The 21545-nt window shown below is 54.0% G+C and overlaps 2 protein-coding genes across 8 annotated transcripts; one reads left to right on the top strand and one right to left on the bottom strand.

The window, feature by feature from the left end:
* Nucleotides 1-283: 283 nt before the first annotated feature.
* TAZ (tafazzin) lies at nucleotides 284-10624 on the bottom strand. 5 transcript variants are annotated; one of them, XM_030933519.1, is made up of 12 exons: nucleotides 10201-10621; nucleotides 9939-10067; nucleotides 8895-8940; nucleotides 8580-8665; nucleotides 8092-8094; nucleotides 7957-8043; nucleotides 2452-2532; nucleotides 2329-2370; nucleotides 1982-2044; nucleotides 1823-1875; nucleotides 1344-1421; nucleotides 284-1204 (listed from the first exon to the last, which is right to left on the bottom strand). In XM_030933519.1, the coding sequence occupies exons 1-12, from the start codon at nucleotides 10307-10309 to the stop codon at nucleotides 1103-1105; spliced, it is 879 nt and encodes a 292-aa protein (XP_030789379.1). In that variant the 5' UTR covers nucleotides 10310-10621; the 3' UTR covers nucleotides 284-1102. The 5 variants fall into 5 exon arrangements, with proteins under 5 accessions (XP_030789379.1, XP_010367506.1, XP_010367508.1 ...); XM_010369204.2 differs by lacking the exons at nucleotides 7957-8043; nucleotides 8092-8094 and having other exon boundaries at nucleotides 10147-10623; XM_010369206.2 differs by lacking the exons at nucleotides 7957-8043; nucleotides 8092-8094 and having other exon boundaries at nucleotides 10201-10618.
* Nucleotides 10625-13061: 2437 nt separating this feature from the next.
* DNASE1L1 (deoxyribonuclease 1 like 1) lies at nucleotides 13062-21101 on the top strand. 3 transcript variants are annotated; one of them, XM_030933518.1, is made up of 9 exons: nucleotides 13062-13080; nucleotides 13375-13459; nucleotides 17172-17393; nucleotides 17744-17832; nucleotides 17913-17999; nucleotides 19244-19344; nucleotides 19487-19599; nucleotides 19678-19926; nucleotides 20027-21101. In XM_030933518.1, the coding sequence occupies exons 3-9, from the start codon at nucleotides 17259-17261 to the stop codon at nucleotides 20159-20161; spliced, it is 909 nt and encodes a 302-aa protein (XP_030789378.1). In that variant the 5' UTR covers nucleotides 13062-13080; nucleotides 13375-13459; nucleotides 17172-17258; the 3' UTR covers nucleotides 20162-21101. The 3 variants fall into 3 exon arrangements, with proteins under 3 accessions (XP_030789378.1, XP_010367502.1, XP_010367500.1); XM_010369200.2 differs by lacking the exon at nucleotides 13062-13080 and having other exon boundaries at nucleotides 13299-14009; XM_010369198.2 differs by lacking the exon at nucleotides 13062-13080 and having other exon boundaries at nucleotides 13300-13459.
* The last annotated feature ends 444 nt before the right edge of the window (nucleotides 21102-21545 follow it).

Below are 21545 nucleotides of genomic sequence, written 5' to 3'. Positions count from 1 at the left end.
GGCTAGCTTTGGGTTTTGAAGCAAGTTCATTAGCCTCACTCCACCTCCTTGGCAAAATGAGGAGATTAATCCCTATTTCTGCAACGTTGTTTCAGGGATTACAGACAATAACTGAAGCCTTAAGTGACTGGTGTGGAAGAGGTCAATGCCCATCTGCCCAAGTGTGCTCCATGTGCCCCCATCTGCTCAAGTGTGCTCCATGTGCCCAGGGCACTAAGGGTCCAGCTTTTCTGTCCAGCAGTCACTTCCTATTTCCACCCCTACAGAGAGGCCAGAGGCATTATACAACAAGCCAACACATATGCTTTATGGTTCTGTTTCAAAAACATGAAAACCCAGGCCCCAGGACTCAAGTGATGTTGAGAAGCAGAAAGGATGGAGAAGTCGGTGGCCCCAGCATGGGTGCAAGCAGCCAGACCTCAGGCCCTCGCTCTAGGCTCCACGTGGCTGGGCTTGACTTCTGGCCAAGGGCTGCTCTTCCCACCTGAGGCCAGACCTTGCCTGAGGAAAGGGCCTGTGGCAGGAGGGAAGCTCAAGCAGAAGGAAGACTTGGCCAGCGGCCATCCCTGAGGAGGTAGTGAGCAGCTCCTGGTTCGGCAAGGGTGGGGGGTAGGAGCCAGGCTGAGGGGTCTTAGGGTCCCCTCTCCACAGCTCCGGTGGGCCCCCCACTCCCCCAGCCAACTGCTTGCTCACCTGCCTTCTATGCTTCCTCCTGATGCCAGCCCCTGGGAGAGAACATCTGAAGGCAAGAAGGAAGGAGGGCCCTGCCTAAGCTTCTTCCTCCCTGCTTGGCCAAGTGGGAGAAGCAGCTGAGGTCCTTCGTTTAACTGAGGAAGCATAGAGGAGCTGGAATGCCTACCAGCTCAGAGAGGGCACTTGAGAGGGTCTATGAACAAATCTGTCTAAAAGCCACATTTGAGCTAAAAGCATCAGTCCATTCCTCAGCCCCAGCTCTGTGCAGGCCAAGTATCCAGAAGGCAGCAAGCAAGGCCAGCCAGCCCAGTTGGTCCTGGACCCTGGTGCCGCCTCTTCCTCCAGCCTCAGCCCTGCCTGCTCCCCCAGGGCCCAGAGGAGGCAAGGTCAGGGGCTGGCCAGGCGGGGCCTATCTCCCAGGCTGGAGGTGGTTGTGGAGCTGCTCTGCCTGAGTCTTCAGACGCTGGAATTCCTCTTGAATGAAGTCTGTCAGGGCTTTGCGCATCTCCACCTGAGGGAAAGGACCAGGGATGGCCTGCACCCCTCGGGAAGCTTGGCCAAGGTGCCTTGGGAGGGTGATGGGACGGAGAGGGTGGAGGCACCCTCAGGGGGTCCGGGGACAGCTATGGGGGACCCAAGAGGAAACTCACAGCTGACTTGTTCTCTGCCCGGAGACGCTCGAGTACAGGCAGGGCACTGAAGGGCTTCCCGATCAGCACAGTGATTTTCTGTGGGGTGGCCACCAAGAGTGATGAGGAGCAGGAGGAGTGCCCACAGCCCCAGCCCAAGCAACCCGGGAGCCAGAAGCTAAGCTCCGGCCCTGCTGTGCCACACATTCCCCAGGGGCCACTCTCTCTCTAAAATGAGGTCCTGGTCCTGGGTCCTGTGCTGTAGATAACCTGTCCTGTCCTGACCCCATGGCCCACCCCTGCCCCAGCCTGACTTCCTCTGCTCTCATTTTAATGTCTCAGTGTCAGGAAGTCCCTGTCTATGTTCCACTCAGTCCCCTACTGTAGCCTCACACTCAGCTCCTCCTGCATCTGGCCTCCATAGTGCTGAGTGGGAGACATGGGGCAGATGGCAGACAGGCAGACAGACAGACAGCCGAAGGTCAGCAGTCCCCACCCACCTGTCCAAAGCGGGGGAAGTAGGGAGGACTGTTAGGAAGGACGTCATTCATTCCTGCAGCACAGTGGACAGAAGGCCAGATGTGGGGTGGAGCAGGGCAGCCTGAGTCCCAGGCCCCCCACCCTAGATACCATCTCTCTGTCCCTGTTCCCAGGCTCACCAACATGCCACAGGGGCAGGATGATGGGGTTGAGATGACACTCAGCAATCAGGCGCCCGATTCCTGCCCGGGGGGGAGGCAGAAATGTTAGCATAAGCTGGGCCCTGAGCCAAGCTTCTGTGCCAGCCTCTGGCCAGTGCCACCCTGGACATCCTCCAGTTCAATTCAGCTCCCCTGGGCAAGCCCCTCCACGAGGCAAGCCCTAGTCTCAGCACCTGTCCCCTTCCTCGCGCTACAACACACCCATTACCCCCCATACAACCCAGCCTGAGGGGGCAGGAGCCAGGGCCCACAGGGCCATCTCTGGGCCGGGTGGATGGCTGTGGCCAGAGACCAGTAGCCCTTACCCCACTTGAAGCGCAGGAACTCGGAACTCATGTTCACTTTCCCTGGTGAGAGAGCACAGAGGCGAGGCTTGGGAGCCCATCCCGCTCATACTGTGGGGGCTCGACCCAGTCAGCCCTGCTGACCTTCTGGGAAGATATGCACCCAGTCCCCATGGTTGAGCTTCTCCAAAATGAAGTCCATCCCCTTCTGGTAGACGCCATCTCCTGCAAGGAAAAGGCCTCTCCCCATCAGTCCCCATTCTCAGGGGTGTGGGGTGATGGGTTAGCTTACCCTCAACCCTCTCCAAACCTCGATGAAACAGGCCCTTCTCCCTGGGGCCCATGCTTTGGGCACTTCCCATCCCCCACTGCGCCATCCACACAGATGCCCTCCAATGACTGTCTCCAGGGTCTGTGTGGCACTTGGGCACATTGTGGGGCTTCCTTCCTAATATCTTCTAAACCCTTAAGTGCCAGGCAGCATCATCTCAAGTCATCTCCTACTGAGATTTTGACCTGGCAATTCCTCCATCTACCTATGACGCCTGTCTTCAGTGGCTCACCAGCTGGGCGGCTTCAGCCACATACCCCTGCACACTCTCGAAGATCCCCAGGTCGGTGCACCACCTGCCTTCCCTCCCCAGGCAGGCCCTGGCTGCCAGCCGACCGCTCTCAGAGCCTCATGTATTCCTTTCTCTTCGAAGGTGCCACTCCTGGGGTGATCCTACCATGTGCTGGCTGCTAGAGAAACCAAGTGCATTTGTGATTTCCAACCTCACTTAGGCTCCAGATTCTGGGCAACAACCCTTTGCTGGGGTCTCAGCGACGTGTCACAGCCACTCCTCAGAGGGCACATTCATTTGAACACACATCAAGAGTTTGGGAAAAACTCAAACTTGCTAGACTGCAAACAGCGGAGTCGAACTGCTCCTGGTCTAGCAACTTTCAACATTGGAGATAACCCTGAGACCAAGACACTGGACCCAAGAGAAGGAAATGCAAACCTCCTTCCTTCTGAAGGCAATGTTGGCTGCGTGTTGGCTGGAAGCCTGGGGACGCTTGGAGACAGTAAGTACACAGTAAGGATCTCATCAACCTCGGTGATGGAAAAGTAACCACATGTCGGACAAAACAGGAAAGAGGAGGTAGAGAGGTTGAAGGAATGGGGTAAAGCAGATATCCTCATCTTATAAAGTAGGGAGTAAAGAAGTTCTATCACAGAGGGAGAGACAGACATTGGGAATACCTCTGGCAATGAACTTTGTTCTCTGCAAGGCCGATTCTTTGGAAGGTGCTAGTTAGGGATCCAGGAGTCTCAACCCAACCCAAACAGTGCCCTGACCCAGCAGCCCACTCGGGCTAGAGGGAGGGTGACAACCCACTGGAGTTTTCTCAGGGCATGGGAAAAGCAGCAGTTTCCCTACTTGGGACACAGCATGTGTAACAGTAGGGGGGAGTCTTCATAGGTACTGGCCCCTTCTCTACTAAAACCCACTGATGCAACCTATCCATTGAGCTTGAAACTGGAATTTAAAAAATAATAATAATATGCTTTTGGAGTCTGGGCGCGGTGGCTCAAGCCTGTAATCCCAGCACTTTGGGAGGCCGAGACGGGCGGATCACGAGGTCAGGAGATCGAGACCATCCTGGCTAACACAGTGAAACCCCGTCTCTACTAAAAAATACAAAAAACTAGCCGGGCGAGGTGGCGGGCGCCTGTAGTCCCAGCTACTCGGGAGGCTGAGGCAGGAGAATGGCGTGAACCCAGGAGGCGGAGCTTGCAGTGAGCTGAGATCCGGCCACTGCACTCCAGCCCGGGCGACAGAGCGAGACTCCGTCTCAAAAAACAACAACAACGGCCGGGCGCGGTGGCTCAAGCCTGTAATCCCAGCACTTTGGGAGGCCGAGACGGGCGGATCACGAGGTCAGGAGATCAAGACCATCCTGGCTAACACGGTGAAACCCCGTCTCTACTAAAAATACAAAAAACTAGCCGGGCGACCTGGCGGGCGCCTGTAGTCCCAGCTACTCGGGAGGCTGAGGCAGGAGAATGGCGTGAACCCGGGAGGCAGAGCTTGCAGTGAGCTGAGATCCGGCCACTGCACTCCAGCCTGGGCGACAGAGCGAGACTCCGTCTCAAAAAAAAAAAAAAAAAAAAAAAAAAAAAAACAACAACAACAACAACAACAACAACAAAAAACATGCTTTTGGAGCAAGACTTCATCATTTGTAGCTTTTGCAAATGCTACTACTACTCATTTGTGTCACTTGTGTCAAATCACTTTGATACTTAAATACCATATTAAAGTCTACTCCTGGAGAAAAAGGGAATTTTGGGACACAGAAGCCAAGTGTGCTAGATACTGCCTTTGCCTTAATGACATATTATTAGTTCTTTGTTGAAGGAACTGAGAGGCAGTGGCGGGGGGTGAATGAGTAGAGTCCTCATCTCTCAGACCAGGTTGGGATAAACGACGCCACGGTCATTTGCCAAGACACTGTGGCCTCTGCTTGTTTCTTAACAAAGACAGAAGTTCCTTCACAGAGAAAAGTAGCCTCCAAAAGCAGCAGAAAGAGAAACCGCTCCAGGGGGCTGCTTCTGAGGAGTAGGGCTAGGGAGGTGAGGGGCGGGCACTGCAGCTTTCCATTAAAAGCCCCTCTTTGTTATTTGTTGTTACTTTATGGGGTTTTACCACATTCTACTTTGACCAGCTAGAAATAATAAACCCCTCCTTGACCTCTAATATCCTTTGGTTACTCTTCCTTCTGTCTCTTTTTCCTCCCAACTGAACCTCTAGGAGGAGCTGCTGCGCCTGCGGTCTCCATTCCCCCGCAACTGCAGCACCACCAGCCCTCAGGCCACAACAATCTGGCTCTGGCAGCCGTCACTCCATGGAAACGCTTCTCCAGCATCACCTGCTGCTTCCATGTGCCACAGGCGCCTGGTTTGCTCTTCTCTCTGGCCATGGCTCCCTGCCATCTTGGTGGCTTCTCTCTCCCTCTGTGCCATCCTGGGCCTCTGCCCTGCAGACTCTCACTCTGCATTCATGACTTTGTGGTTGAATTCCCAGTATCTTTATTCCTGATTTTTTTTTTTTTGTTTTTGAGACGGAGTCTCGCTCTGTCACCCAGGCTGGAGTGCAGTGGCGCAATCTCGGCTCACTGCAAGCTCTGCCTTCCGGGTTCACACCATTCTCCTGCCTCAGCCTCCCGAGTAGCTGGGACTACAGGTGCCCGCCACCACGCCCGGCTAATTTTTTGTATTTTTAGTAGAGACAAGGTATCACCGTGTTAGCCAGGATGGTTTCGATCTCCTGACCTCGTGATCGGCCCACCTCGGCCTCCCAAAGTGTTGGGATTACAGGCGTGAGCCACCACGCCCGGCCCCCTGATCATTCTTCTAAGCTCCAGAACTGGACACCCCACTGCCTCTGGGACTGCTCTCCTTCCACAGGTGAGGGGCTCCTCAGATGCAGCACAAGCAAAACAGGACTCACCCTCTCCCCTCCCAGCCCCTGCACTGCTTTCCCTTTGCACTCGTCTCCCCGTGACTCAGCTCCAACACCTGGTATTATCTTTGAGTTCTCTTCCTCACCCCACCCTACACTTAATCTATCAACAAGTCCAGAGTACATCCCAAAAAAGTCCCCTTCTCCGGTTCTCCACCGTGACCCTTGGAGGCCCAGCCACAATTATCTGCTGCTGGAGCTACTGTGACAGCCCTGAACTGGGCTCCTCATGTCCACCTAGCCCTGCTGCAGCCACATTGCAAACTAGGATGCTATTGCTCTCTTTTTTTTTAATTTTTTTGAGGTGGAGTCTTGCTCTGTTACCCAGGCTGGAGTGCAGTGGCACAATCTTGGCTCACTGCAACCTCTGCCTCCTGAGTTCAAATGATTTTCCTGCCTCAGCCTCCTGAGTAGCTGTGATTATGGGCATTTGTCACCATGCCCAGCTAATTTTTATATTTTTAGTAGAGACGGGATTTCACCATGTTGGTCAGGCTGGTCTCGAATTCCTGACCTCAATGAACCACCTGCCTCAGCCTCGTAAAGTGCTGGGATTACAGGCGTGAGCCACCGTGCCCAGCAGATGCTATCTCTTAACCACAGACACAAGCATGTCACCACCTAGATGAGAGAGCACAGCCAAGTACAAATATATATATATATTTTTTTGAGACCAGGTTTCACTCTCTGGCCCAGGCTGGAGTGCAATGGTATGATCTCAGCTCACTGCAACCTCCGCCTCCTGGGTTCAAGCGATTCTCCCACCCCAGCCTCCTGAGTAGCTGATATTACAGGCATGCGCCACCATGCCCAGCTAATTTTTGTATTTTTAGTAGAGATGGGGTTTCACCACGTTAGGCTGGTCTCAAACTCCTGACCTCAGGTGATCCACCCTTCTCAGCCTCCCAAAGCACTGGGATTATAGGCGTGAGCCACCGCGCCTGGCTGGCTGGCTGGCTATCTATCTATACATACATACATACATACATACATACATACATACATACCTGGGGTCTCACTGTATTTCCCAGGTCGGTCTATCTATCTATCTATCTATCTATCTATCTATCTATCTATCTATCTATACATACATACATACATACCTGGGGTCTCACTATATTGCCCAGGTCGGTCAGTCTATCTATCTATCTATCTATCTATCTATCTATCTATCTATCTATCTATACATACCTGGGGTCTCACTATATTGTCCAGGCTGGCCTCAGTTGGGCACAATGGTTCATGTCTATAATCCCAGCACTTTGAGAGGCTGAGGTGGATCACTTGAGTCTAGGAGTTCAAGACCAGCCCTGGCAACGTAGTAATACCCCAACTCTACAAAAAAAAAAAAAAAAAAAAAAGAATTAGCTGGGCACACTCCTTAGTCCCATCTGCTCAGGAGGCTGAGGTGAGAGGATCACTTGAACCCAGGAGACAGAAGCTGCAGTGAGCCATCATCATGCCACTGCACTCCAGCCTGGACCATAGAGACAGACCTTGTCTCAAGGAAAAAAAAAAAAAAATCAAGGGCTCAAGTGATCTTTCCACCTCAGCCTCCTGAGGAGCTGGGACTGCAGGCATGCACCAATGCAGCCAGCTAGAATCCAAAATTCTTGATAGGATTATTCTAGAACCTTCATATTCTACATACAACTTATATTTTCTACGTTTCTTTTGTTTAAAATATGTTTTTTTTTTAATTTTTTTTTTTTTTTTTTGAGACGGAGTCTCGCTCTGTCGCCCAAACTGGAGTGCAGTGGCTAGATCTCAGCTCACTGCAAGCTCCGCTGTTTGGGTTTACGCCATTCTCCTGCCTCAGCCTCCCGAGTAGCTGGGACTATAGGCGCTCGCCACCTCGCCCGGCTAGCTTTTTGTATTTTTTAGTAGAGACAGGGTTTCACTGGGTTAGGCAGGATGGTCTTGATCTCCTGACCTCGTGATCCGCCCGTCTCGGCCTCCCAAAGTGCTGGGATTACAGGCTTGAGCCACTGCGCCCAGCCAAAATATGTTTATTTTTAAAGAGACAGGGTCTCACTACGTTGCTCAGGCTGGTCTCAAACTCCTGGGCTTGAGTGATCCTCCCACCTCGACCTCACAAAGTGCTGGGATGACTAGTGTGAACCGCTTGTGCCTGGCCTACCTTTCTCTCTTCTCTCTCCAGCACCTGGCATGTGCCTGCCTGTGTCTAGAACACCTTTCCCCTCATTCTCTGCTTGGAAAAATTCTGCTCCCACAGAGGGAGGAGCAATCTGGATTCAAATCCCGGCTTTGCCACCTCCTACCCCATGACCTTGGGCCAGCAGCTTAATCTCTGTGATCCTCCCTGTCTGGAGAATAGGGATCAAAATGGCCCCTATCTCCTGGGGTTCTCACCCCACAACCCTGTTTGTTCTCCTAGAAGCAAAACCCTCTGGCCTGCAGGTACATGCTACTGCCACCATGGACCAATGACAATGCAGTGTTCTCAATGAGTCTCTTAGTGACATGTCTGAGATAAGGGGGTGTGGATAATGCCTCCTTGAATTCTAATGCCAAGGTTCCAGGTCCACACGATCCCTGGGCAGTTGTAGAGAGTTGAGGGCTCTCCAAGGAGCCATCCCTCCTCCTGCAGCCTCTGCCTCCTCTGTTGGCATGTGATGGAGCTGGGCCTCATGTTGGCTCCTGGGCTGCCTGCCCCCATAGGTCCCTCCAAAACAGAGACACTGGCCACCAGCTTTCCTGCCCCAGAAGTGCCTCCCTGCACTCGCTGGAGGAGCAGCTCACCTCGGCACACAGGCACACATTTGCCCAAGCTGAAGAAGTGGGAGTGCAGCTCCTTGGTGAAGCAGATGTCTGCAGCTGCAGGGGTCCTGAGCAGGGACAGATGCAATTAGTCCTGCCCCCTGCAACCCGCTCCACAACCCTGCCCCCAGCATTGGCATGCAGAAGGGAGGCACAGGGGAGGGCCTGCGGGGCCCCACCCCATGCCCTGCCTGGACTGCTGGACGCCACCTCCTGGGCAGAGCAGGAGGAGGGCAAATCTGGGCAGAGGCAGGTGGGGCCGGCCCGGCCCACTTCGAGGGGCCCATTCCTCCTCACCAACGCATCAACTTCAGGTTCCAGATGTGGCGGAGTTTCAGGATCCCTAGAGGAGAGGAAAGACTTCATGCCCCAACTTCCCATATCCCCAGGGAGTGTCCTTCCTTCACCTCATTTCAGGGAATGAGGGACAAGGACAGCAGCACTACCATTTCCCTACAGCCCTAAGTGGCATCTTTCAGACCCGTAGGTGAGACCGTTCAGTTCTCCCTGGCTCCTGCCTCTCCCCCACCCTCCACATCTTACTAATCACTGCACCTGGACTGCCTACCTCCCCAACATACTTGGACAATGCCCATTCTTCTATACTTCTCCCTGTACTGTCACTGCCACCAGCCCAGTCTAGGCTAGTGGATGGCTCAAAGACCTCCTTCCTGGCCTCCCAGGATCCACTTGTGACATCTATAGGCCTTTCTCCACCCAGCAGCCAGGATGAGCTCTGAAGGGCTCTAGTGCGGCCAGGTGGCTCCCCACGAGCTCTAGGACAGTCTAACCCTTCTGTTCAGAAGTGGAAGCCCTGGGCACCCCTCCACCCAGCCATCTGGTTACCAGGGCCAAGCAACTTCCTGTGAAGTCAGCAGAGCAGGAACCTCTAGGTGTGGCAACCAGGCTCCCAAATAGGGCTGAAGGGTACCCACCCAGCCAGGGGCAAACCTGGAGCCAGGACACTGGGCTTCCAGTCCCTGGCCCAGAACTTCCTCACAGGATATCCTATGTCCAACCCCCAATTTTTTCCCAAGACTGTGGGGCCCTGGATGGTTTAGAGAACAGAGGGTTCTCCAGGACCGTCGTTAAAGAAGCTGTAAGACCTGCCCTGTGGCCGTTCCTTGGTCCTGCTCCATGCCCAAGGCCCTCTCCAAATCATGCTCCCTCAGGGGATGCTGCAGGAGTCACAAATCAAAGTCAGCCCTGTGGCAGAACACCCGGAAACCAGAGTGCCAGGGCTCCATGAAAAGGCAGCGAGAAGGGGTTTGTTCTGACAAGGCTGGGGCCGTCCCGAATCCTCGCCTTTCCTCCCCCTGCCCAGCACACTGGCCCGGGTACCCCAGAGATGAGGGTCGTCCATGCAGGACTGGTGATTGGACACGGTGATGAGGGGCGTGGCCGGGCCTCGGTTCTCGATGAGCTCGTACAGCACCTCCTTGTTGTGCACGGTCAGGTGGTTCATGTACTCTGGCGGGAAAGGAGAGGTCAGGCGCTCTGGGCTCGCCCACCAGGTCGGGGGCGCGGCGTCCCCCACCCTAAGTCCCACCTCCGGCCGGGCATAGGTACCCAGGCGGGCCTGCCTCGGCCTGGGTCCACTCACTGGTCCAGAAGCAGCTGTAGGTGCCCACCAAGCCCATGACGACGCTGCTGGCCAGGGTCCAGGTGAGCGGCGGCACCGCGGGGAACGGCCACTTCACGTGCAGGGGCATCCCCACCTGGCCCGCGGCCGGCGCTCCCCGCGTCCCGGGCCGGCCTGTGGGGCGCCTCTAGGTCTGCGACCTCGATCGCTCGAGACACTGGCCCCTGACTGGCCCGCGCACGGACGGACGGGAGGCGCGGCGCAACAGGGGACTGGACCGAGGTCCCTTCGCAGGTCAGGCCGGAGCCGCGCCCGGCCCCGCTCTCTTGTCACTGAGGAGCGGTCGCCAGGGTCACAGGCCGCGGGCGCGCTGCGCAACCGGAGGAAACGGGAAGGCGGGCGCTGGCGCCCCGGCCCCGCGCAACCGCCGGAAAGCGAACCTACGCCGGTGCCAGGCCCCACCGACTGTCGCAAAGTGCGCCCGGGCCGTTTGACGGCAGCGAGGCCAGCCCCGGGGCGGCGGGAAGTAGCCTCAACCCTGCGGGGGCTCCAGTTTTCCGGCAGCCGCCTGAGCTCGCCTTTTGTTTCTCTAGTGTTTCTGTTTTTTGTTTGACACAGGGTCCAGCCAGACCCGGACTGCAGTGCAATGGTGCGATCACGGCTTACTGCAGCCTCGACCTCCCAGACAAAAGCGATTCTCCTGCCTTAGCCTCCCGAGTAGCTGGGACCACAGGCGCCGCCATCACACTCTGATCCACAAGCCTCGGCCTCCCAAAGTGTTGGGATTACAGCCGTGAGCCACCCCGCCCGGCCCACATATACAATTTTATATAGTTACAGTACTACATGATACTATGTATATGTAGCAATATATAATCTACTGTGTGGCAGAATATATAATATATACAGCAATATATGCAAACAGATATTGTGTATTATATATAATACAAGAAACAGTATTTTATACCGTCTGATACATTTACAATGTGTGCTACTACCTCTAGTTCTGAAACATATTCATGACCTGGAAAGAAAGCCCCCTATGCATTAAGCAGCCAGTTTTTTTTTTTTTTTTTTTTTTTTTTTTTTTTTTTTTTTTTGAGACGGAGTCTTGCTCTGTCGCCCGGGCTGGAGTGCAGTGGCCGGATCTCAGCTCACTGCAAGCTCCACCTCCCGGGTTTACGCCATTCTCCTGCCTCAGCCTCCCGAGTAGCTGGGACTACAGGCGCCCACCACCTCGCCCAGCTAGTTTTTTTTGTATTTTTTAGTAGAGACGGGGTTTCACCGTGTTAGCCAGGATGGTCTCGATCTCCTGACCTCGTGATCTGCTCGTCTCGGCCTCCCAAAGTGCTGGGATTACAGGCTTGAGCCACCACTCCCGGCTGCAGCCAGTTTTTTATTTTTATTTATTATTATTATTTATATATATGTTTTTGAGAAGGAGTCTCACTCTGTCGCCAGACTGGAGTGAAGTGGCACAATCTCAGCTCACTGCAACCTCCACCTACCGGGTTCGAGCTATTCTTCTGCCTCAGCCTCCTGAGTAGCTGGGACTACAGGCACAGGCCGCCACGCCCGGCTAATTTTTTTTTGTATTTTTGTAGAGATGGAGTTGCACCATTTTGTCTCGAACTCCTGAGCTCAGGCAATCCACCCACCTCAGCCTCCCAAAGTGCTAGGATTACAGGCATGGGCCACCGCACCCGGCAGGTTTTTATTTGTATTTTTATTTATTTTTATTTTTGAGACAGAGTCTTGCTCTGTTGCCCAGGCTGGAGTGCAGTGGTGAGATCTCAGTTCACTGCAACCTCTACCTCCCATGTTCAAGCAATTCTTCTGTCTCAGCTTCCCGAGTAGCTGGGATTGCAGGCGCCCGCCACCACACCTGGCTAATTTTTGTACTTTTAGTACAGACTAGGTTTCTTCATGTTGGTCATGCTGGTCTCAAACTCCCGGCCTCAGGTGATCTGCCCTCCTCGGCCTCCCAAAGTGCTGGGATTACAAGCGTGAGTCACCCCACCCGGCCTGTTTTTTATTTTTAAACCATAATTTATTGGTTTTTTTGTTTGAAATGGAGTCTCACACTGTCGCCCGGCTGGAGTGCGAGTGCAGTGGTGTGATTTCAGCTCACTGCAACCTCCGCCTTCCAGGTTCAAGCGATTCTCCTGCCTCAGCCTCCCGAGTAGCTGGGATTACAGGGGCCCACCACCACGCCCAGCTACTTTTTTGTATTTTTAGTAGAGATGGGTTTCATTATGTTGGCCAGGCTGGTCTTGAACGTGGTCTCGAACGCCTGACCTCGTGATCCACCCGCCTCGGCCTCCCAAAGTGCTGGGATTACAGGCATGAGCCACCATGCCAGCCCATAATTTATTGATTTTTAAAAATTTGTCCAGCCTTCTATCACCACGTTAAATCCATTAGCTGCAACCATCCCATGAGAAGCTGAGTGGATTCAGCCCCACCGCCTGCTCAGACTCTGTCTGAGCACCTCAGTTGTCCCAACAGCGTCACTGTAGGACCCCCAGGACGTTGGACTGGTAGCTCCCTGGGTCTCCTCCTCTCTGGGGCAGATCCTCAGTCCTCCCTTGACTTCACAACTGTGGCCAGATCATGTGCAGACTGTCCCTCACTTTGGGTCTCCAGAGCACTTGCATCAAACACCTCTTAACTCAGAAGTGTGCAGCCACACTGGGACTCAGAACCCGAGAACAGGGACAGAAGACTCATGCCCTTGGGGTGCCCGGTCTCGCAGCACTGGGCATGACTTCCAGCTCCTGCGCCTTTCCCAGCAGCTGCTGACTGGGGACCCGGACCAGGGGCTGAGCGACCGGCCCGGCGAGCGAAGCTCGGGGTCTCACTTAGGCACCAGCTCCTCCTTGCCCCGGGCCCTTGGCACAGGTAAGTGCTCATTAAGGGACTGCTGCTGCTCAGCCACGGAGACAGCTGGCCTGCGCGGCTTGAGTCACTCACAGATCTGTCATGTCCCGCTGGCCCGGGAAGGCGGGGTCTGGGTGGGAAGGTGGGCGGGCAGGTCAGCAGTTCCCAGGCCTGGTGCTCGCCCTCCTTGTCAGCGGCGGGGCGGAGACGGGGCGGGCCTGCCTGTCGGCAAGGGTGGGGCGTCCGGCCCGGTCCAGTCCTTCCTGGCTGGGTGGCTCAGGAACACAGCCTCTTCCTCTTTTTTTCCCCTGCTAGCCCTATTCAGGCAGGAGCTGCTCTTCTGGGGTATCGCGATCCACTTAAGGATGAGGCAGACTTGGTGACAAGCTGGTCTGAGCAGGTATGGGAGCCTCCTGGGGAGACGGAAGAAGGGAGGAAGTTGCCTTCTGCCTGGAGAGGGTTTGGGAGGGAGAGGGAAACCTAGGGCTCCAAGCAAGGCTGATGTTGACTGCCAGGGTTTGGGGCTGAAGCCAGGAACAGTCGCTCTCTCTGGTTCTTACTGGTATCCCTCATGGGGGTCCCTGACGCCAGAGCCTCCAAGGCTGCCTGTGCCAGCCCAGGGCTGCCCACATGCCCACGTATATCCCAGAATAGGCACCAGGGCAGGGAACCCAAACTAGCGTGAGTGACAGAGCAGGTGGTCAGGGAGAAACAGACATCAAACCCAACCAGGAGAGAGATACCGCAACAGAGAGACAGAGAAGGGAAACCAGAGACGAGAGGGAAAGTGAGACAGAGACAGGCAGAGCCTCAGAGAGGCAGGAAGTGAGCCCAAAGGGAAGGTGACAGGTTGATGGAGAAAAGCAGACAGAGCAGAGGAACTCATGCCTCAGGATGCAAAAGCCACATGGACAGGGCGTGGAGCAAGGGGCTGAGCCCTGCAAGGTCAGGTGAGTGTGAGACAAAGACAAACTGACGGGGGGGGGGGGGGGGGTGCTCCAGCTGGTGAGATTAACACAAAGGGCTCCCCAGTGGTGGCAGGGGCATTGAAAGAGTCCCCATCACAGGTTGCAACGGGGATGATTTGGCCATATCTGAGATCTTTTTAAATACACACGCCCTTGTACCCAGCAATTCACTGCCAGGAGTTTATCTTAAAGAGAACATCTCACAAGTGGGGAGACAGAGATGAATGAAGATGTTCCTGTAGTTGCTAATGGAGGTGAAAAGCACTGGGGTTTCTTGGAACAACATGGTGAAACCCCATCTCTCCAAACAAATTTTAAAAATTAGCTTGGTGGCCGGGCATGGTGGCTCACACCTGTAATTCCAGCACTTTGGGAGGCTGAGGCGGGAGGATCGCTTGAGGTCAGGAGTTCGAGACCAGCCTGGCCAACATGGCGAAACCTGTCTCTACTCAAAGTACAAAAATTAGCCGGGTGTGGTGGGCGCCTATAATCCTAGCTACTTGGGAGGCTGAGGCAGGAGAATCACTTGAACCTGGGAGACGGAGGTTGCAGTGAGCTGAGATTGAGCCACTGAACTCCAGCCTGGGAGATAGAGTGAGACTGCATCTCAAAAAAAGAAAAAAAAAAAATTAGCTTGGTGTGGCAGCATGTACCTGTAGTCCCAGCTACTCGGAAGGCTGAGGTGAGAGCATCACTTGAGCCTGAAAGGTGGAGGTTGCAGTGAGCTGAGATCACATCACTGCCCTCCAGCCTGAGCAACAGAATGAGACTATCTTAAAAAAAAAAAGAAAAAGAAAGTGGGTCGGGCGCTGTGGCTCACGCCTGTAATCCCAACTACTCAGGAGGCTGAGGCAGGAGAATTGCTTGAACCTGGGAGGCGGAGGTTGCAGTGAGCTGAGATCACGCCACTGCACTCCAACCTGGTGACAGAGCAAGACTCCATCTCAAAAAAAAAAAAAAAAAAAAAAAAAATGTAGACTAGGCCAGGCGCAGTGACTCAGGCCTGTAATATCCCAGCACTGGCTGGGCACGGTGGCTCACACCTGTAATCCCAGCACTTTGGGAGGCCAAGGCCGGCTGATCACCTGAGGTCAAGAGTTCCAGACCATCCTGGCCAAGATGGTGAAACTCTGTCTCTACTGAACAATACAAAAATTAGCTGGGCGTGGTGAGAGGCGCCTGTAATCTCAGCTACTCGGGAGGCTGAGGTTGCAGTGAGCCGAGATCATGCCACTGCTCTCCAGTGTGGGCGACAGAGTGAGACTCTGTCTCAAAAAAAAAAAAAAAAAAAAAAAATCCCAGCACTTTGAGACGCTGAGATAGGAAGATCACTTGAGCCCAGGAATTTGAGACCAGCCTGGGAAACGTAGAATTCAGGAGGCTGCAGTGAGCCGTGATGGCACCATTGCACTCCAGTCTGGGTGACAGAGCAAGACCTTGTCTCAAATAAATAATAAAAGAATAAGCTTGACCGCTTGTGCACTGTTGGTGAGAATGTAAAATGGTGCAGTCACCATGGAGACCAATGTGACAGTTCCTCAGAAAATTAAAAATAGAACTACCATATGATCCAGCAATTCCACTTCTGCGTATATACCCAAAAGAACTGAAAGCAGGGGCTGGACGCTGTGGCTCACACCTGTAATCCCAGCACTTTGGGAGGCCAAGGTGGGCAGATCATGAGGTCAAGAGATGCATGAGGCTGGGGCACCAGGGCTCATTTCTGCAATCCCAGCACTTTAGGAGGCTGAGGCAGGAGAATTGCTTGAGCATAGGAGTTCAAGACTAGGCTGGGCAACATAGTGAGACCTTGTCTCTCTCTCTAAAAACAAACAAACAAACAAACAAACAAAAAAACAGCAGGGCACGGCCGCTCACACCTGTAATCCCAGCACCTTGGGAGGCCAAGGTGGGCAGCTCACCTGAGATCAGGAGTTCGAGACCAGCCTGACCAACATGGAGAAACCCCATCTCTACTAAAAATACAAAATTAGCTGGGCGTGGTGGAGCATGCCTGTAGTCCCAGCTGTTTGGGAGCCTGAGGCAGGAGAATAGCTTGAACCTGGGAGGCGGAGGTTGCAGTAAGCTGAGATCCTGCCATTGCACTCCAGCCTGGGCAACAAAAGCGAAACTCCATCTCAAAAAAAAAAATAAAATAAAATAAAAGGAATATGATTCAGCCATGAAAAGGAAAGAAATTCTGACATGTGCTCCAACATGAATGACCTTTGAGGATAGTGAAATGAGCCAGTCACAAAAATACAAATACTGTAGGATTTCACTTTTTTTTGAGACGGGGTCTCATTGTTGCCCAGGCTGAAGTGCAGTGGTGCGATCGTGGCTTCATCTTGACAGAGCAAGACTCTGTCTCAAAAACAATTTTTTTTTTTTTTTTGAGGTAGAGTCTCACTCTGTCGCCCAGGCTGGAGTGCAGTGGTATGATCTTGCTTCACTGCAACCTCCGCCTCCCAGGTTCAAGCTATTCTCCTGCCTCAGCCTCCTATGTAGCTGGGATTGCAGGCACCTGCCACCACACCTGGCTAATGTTTATATTTTTAGTAGAGACAGTTTCTCCATGTTGGCCAGGGTGGTCTCGAACTCCTGACCTCAGGGATCTGCCCACCTCGGCCTCCCAAAGTGCTGGGATTACAGACCTGAGCCACCGCACCCGACCTCAAAAACAATTTTTTTATTTTTTTATTTTTTGAGACGGAGTCTCGCTCTGTCACTCAGGCTGGAATGCAGTAGCATGATCTCGGCTCACTGCAAGCTCCGCCTCCCGGGTTCACGCCATTCTCCTGCCTCAGCCTCCCGAGTAGCTGGGACTACAGACACCTGCCACCTCGCCCGGCTAGTTTTTTTGTATTTTTTAGTGGAGACGGGGTTTCACCGTGTTAGCCAGGATGGTCTCGATCTTCTGACCTCGTGATCCACCCATCTCGGCCTCCCAAAGTGCTGGGATTACAGGCTTGAGCCACCACGCCCGGCCTCAAAAACAATTTTTAAATGAAAAGAATGCTGTCAAGCCATACATGCAGAGTCAGCAGGTGGCCACGGAGAAGGGCGGGGAACCTGCGGGTTGGCAGGTCTGGGAGGCTGGTGCTGGGCAGCAGCTAGTGCCACTTTCTCTGTTCCATATTTCAGCCCTCCCAGAGCCAGAACTGAGCCCAGTGAGAGCATACCCTGGGGCAGCCTGGATTCCTGGGGGGTCCCCGGCAGCCACACGCAGTCATGCACTATCCAACTGCACTCCTCTTCCTCATCCTGGTCAATGGGGCCCAGGCCTTTCGCATCTGCGCCTTCAATGCCCAGCGGCTGACGCTGGCCAAGGTGGCCAGGGAGCAGGTGATGGACACCTTAGTTCGGGTAAGTTCATCACTTCAGGGAAGCTGTGCCCCTAAACACCATGACCCAAAGCCCCCAGCCCTGCCTGACCAGGAGAATGTTCCAGAGAAGAGGGGACAGGAAGAGATGTGGCACGGAGATGCAGCACAGGCACTTGCCTGCTGCTGGCCTCAGTCTCCTCCTCTGTGAAACAGGTGATGTGTGGGTGGGATGAGTCTTCTCCTGGGGCCTTTCCAGTCCCACTGCTTTCTGTGGGCTGCAGCCAGCAAGCCTTAACACTCTTGGCCACAACAGTGCCAGTTCCCTGGGCCCACTGCCTCCTCTCAGGGCAGCTGGCACTGAGTCAGGCTGGCCTTCCTGGTGTCCTGCAGATCCTGGCTCGCTGTGACATCATGGTGCTGCAGGAGGTGGTGGACTCTTCCGGCAGCGCCATCCCCCTCCTGCTTCGAGAACTCAATCGGTGAGGAAGGCTCTGTGAGTCTAATCAGGGGCGCACCCAGAGCCTTGAGGCCCTGACTCTGCCTCCCCTTTTCTTGGCAGATTTGATGGCTCTGGGCCCTACAGCACCTTGAGCAGCCCCCAGCTGGGGCGCAGCACCTACATGGAGACATACGTATACTTCTATCGGTGAGCACGGAGTTGGTGGCGCAGCAGGGCAGGGGGCGGGGAGGGGGCGGGGAGGGGGCGGGCGCAGTCCTTGGCCCTAATGTGAGGTAGGCTCGTTAGTCCCCGGGGCCACAGGCCCCCCATCCTGGGACAGCCTCATCTGCTTAGCATGCTTTTTCTTCTGAACACCTTTTATTCTGGACTCTTCCCATCCTCGACCCCCACCAGAGTGTCCATAGAGCAGGAGGCCTTCCTTCTCTAAGCACAGATGTGGGGTCCCTCCTCCTCTCTCCTGTGGGAGCTGCTGGGGCTCAGGGCGTGGCTGACCCCCTCTATGAAAGTGGCCAGCAAGGGCTGCAGCTCCTGGGAAGAGGCTCCGTGAGGACCACTTATGGGCCTTGGGTAGACCCGATCTTCTAAGTCTCTGGGAGGACAGGCTGGCAGGGAGCCCTTTGGAATCAGGATCCAGAGGGCAAGGGAGGCTGCAGGGAAGGAGAACTGATTCTCTATGTAAATAAAATTATATGACATCTGGTATTTGCTCCAAAATAACTGGGTAGGCAGGATATAGTGGCTCCTGCCTGTAATGCCAGTGCTTTGGGAGGCTGAAGCAGCAGGATCACTTGAACCCAGGAGTTCAAGATTGCACTGAGCTATGATTGTGCCGCTGCACTCCAGCCTGGGCAACAGAGCGAGACCATGTCTCAAAAAAAAAAAAAAAAAAAAAAAGAAAAAGAAAAAAGAATGACATCAAAGTGTCCAAATATCAAAATGTACTATACCCAGTCCGTGGAATATTATTCAGCCAGAAAGAGGAACGAAGCACAGACATGTTACAGCATAGACAAATGTGGAAAACATTGATGATCTGATTTCATTCATATGAAATATCCAGAATAGGCAAATGCACAAGATAGAGAACAGATTAATGGTTGCAGGGGCTGGTGGGAGGAGAGAATGGAGAGTAACTGGTAATGGATGTTACGTTTTGATTAGGGGTAATAGATACCAATGTTTTAAAATTGATTGTAGCAATAGTTGCACAGCTTTATGAATGCACAAAAAAACCGTGTTGTATACTTGAAGCAGGTGAATTTTATGGCATATGAATTATGTCTGACGTTTTAAAGTTCTAGAGACAGGTTGGGAGGGCTGTGCCCACATTGTCGCTGTTAGTGGAGGGCCCCTCCCTGAGTGCCGTTTGGCACTTGCAAGCCAAAATCGGTGATGTGGGCCCACTGCTGCTCATCCCTTGGTCCTCCCAGGTCACACAAAACACAGGTCCTGAGTTCCTACGTGTACAACGACGAGGACGATGTCTTTGCCCGGGAGCCATTTGTGGCCCAGTTCTCTTTGCCCAGCAATGGTAGGGAGGGAAGAAGGGTGGGCTTGGTATGTGGGAGCAGAAGGGGGGTTCTGGCTGGCTCCACTGGGGGCTTCCTCACCCAGAGGGGCTGGGGGAGAAGGGCCAGGAGTGGATGGTAGCCCTCGGTCCCTGGGCCTTGCAGTCCTTCCCAGCCTGGTGTTGGTCCCGCTGCACACCACTCCTAAGGCCGTAGAGAAGGAGCTGAACGCCCTCTACGATGTGTTTCTGGAGGTCTCCCAGCATTGGCAGAGCAAGGTAGGCCTGGGCAGTCTGTACAGGAGGGACAAGGATAGGGTGGCCCAGCGGCCAGCCCGATGGCTGCTGTGTCTCTAGGACGTGATCCTGCTCGGGGACTTCAATGCTGACTGCGCTTCACTGACCAAAAAGCGCCTGGACAAGCTGGAGCTGCGAACTGAGCCAGGCTTCCACTGGGTGATTGCCGACGGGGAGGACACCACAGTGCGGGCCAGCACCCACTGTGCCTATGACCGCATTGTGCTGCACGGGGAGCACTGCCGGAGCCTGCTGCACACTGCGGCCGCCTTTGACTTCGCCACGAGCTTCCAGCTCACCGAGGAGGAGGTGAAGGGATGGGGCTGGCAAGAGGAGGGAGGGCAGGAGCAGGGTCACAGGGAAGCCCCTCAGCCCCAGGCACTGACACTGCCTCACCACCCATTTCCAGGCCCTCAACATCAGTGACCACTACCCCGTGGAGGTGGAGCTGAAGTTAAGCCAGGCGCACAGTGTCCAGCCTCTCAGCCTTACTGTTCTGTTGCTGCTGTCACTCCTGTCCCCTCAGCTGTGCCCTGCCGCCTGAGCCCCCCCATCCCCCATGGCCTGCTGCCTTTTGGGACTTAAACCCCAGCCTCCCCCGTCCATCCAGCCTGGGGCTGGGGGGCTTCAGCTACAGTTGCCCTGTGACTGCAGTCCACCCCCGCCTGCCTTTTTTGGCTCTTCTTTGGTTGGGCTTGTGCCTAGATTAGGAGTGGAAGCCAGGGGCCCCGAGGCTGGACTCATGCCACCTGCCAGGTAGTGTAGTATCAGGAGTGGAGACAAAGTGGGCTCTGGGTTGGGGGAGGGGAAGGGAGGGCTCAGAAAGAGGAATCAAGATGTTATATGACAAAAAGGAAAGTTACTGAGAACAAAAATCCAGATTGGTGAGATATGACACTTGTGCGGCAGATATGCCAATGGGCCATCTTTATTGTGGATTGGTAAGAATCACCAGGAAACCATTAACCCCCAATAGCTACAAGGAGGGTGGTTAAGCCGCTACATCAAACTCCTTCTCTGGAACCAGCAAACACCAAGAAATATTTCGGCTCATTGTAATCCGGTGAACAATGCAGTCAGGCCTGTTATAACTGCTGAGCAGTCATGCTCGCACCACTTGGGTGCTGTCGTCTGTGTTGGCACAGGCTTTTGCACGGCTGGTAAAGTCCAGCCAAGGCTGGTCAACGCCAACATCTGCACACAGAAAATCTGCACCAGTTACATAACCTAAAAAGCTGTGTGAACCCAGGTGCCCCGGGAAAGGGGCTGCAGGACACAGCAAAATGCCAGCAGCGTCCCAGACCCCTCCCTTGCATCCTCCTCTCCAGAGCTCAGGAAAAACACTGGCTGGGATGATAGAAGGGCCATGTGTTAACTATAATCACATTTATGGTTTGGAACCATCACCCCAAGGTAAAAAATAAATAAATAAAAGGTATTCCCAGGTATGTTTGGCAAAAGAAAATAAAGGTAATTAAAAACCTTACAAATGGCTATAAATTGAGATTACCAAAGACCAGAGGCCTCTTGGGAGCCACTGGGGACTGGGGCCAACATATTCCAGCTCTGGGACCAAAAGCCTTTGGAGTCCTGTCCCTGGATACAGATGCTCAGGCCACCCACCTAGCATGCCTCTCATTTTTGCTACTCCCCCAAAAGCTAGCGCTGTTCTATCTAGCGATAGTTCAGCTCAGACATCTGGGATTCCCAGGTCAAACCATGCCACATGTGCCTGTTCTGAGGTCTTTTTGTTGTAAAGGACCAAAGGTTAGCCCAGACCTTTGGTCAGGTGGTGAGGGCCCTGGGAATGCAGGCTCTCGAAGAGGTTAGTGCATGGGGCCCAGGAGATTGCTAGAGATATGAAAAATGCAAATCCCAGAATGATTCCCACCAAGGAGGACTGGCTAAACCAGATGGGTGAGACCACA

The sequence above is a fragment of the Rhinopithecus roxellana genome, chromosome 7, assembly GCF_007565055.1.
Source record: "Rhinopithecus roxellana isolate Shanxi Qingling chromosome 7, ASM756505v1, whole genome shotgun sequence".
NCBI lineage: Eukaryota > Metazoa > Chordata > Mammalia > Primates > Cercopithecidae > Rhinopithecus > Rhinopithecus roxellana.
The sequence above is the reverse complement of the archived record's forward strand: the minus strand, read 5'-3'. Positions and strand labels throughout refer to the sequence as shown.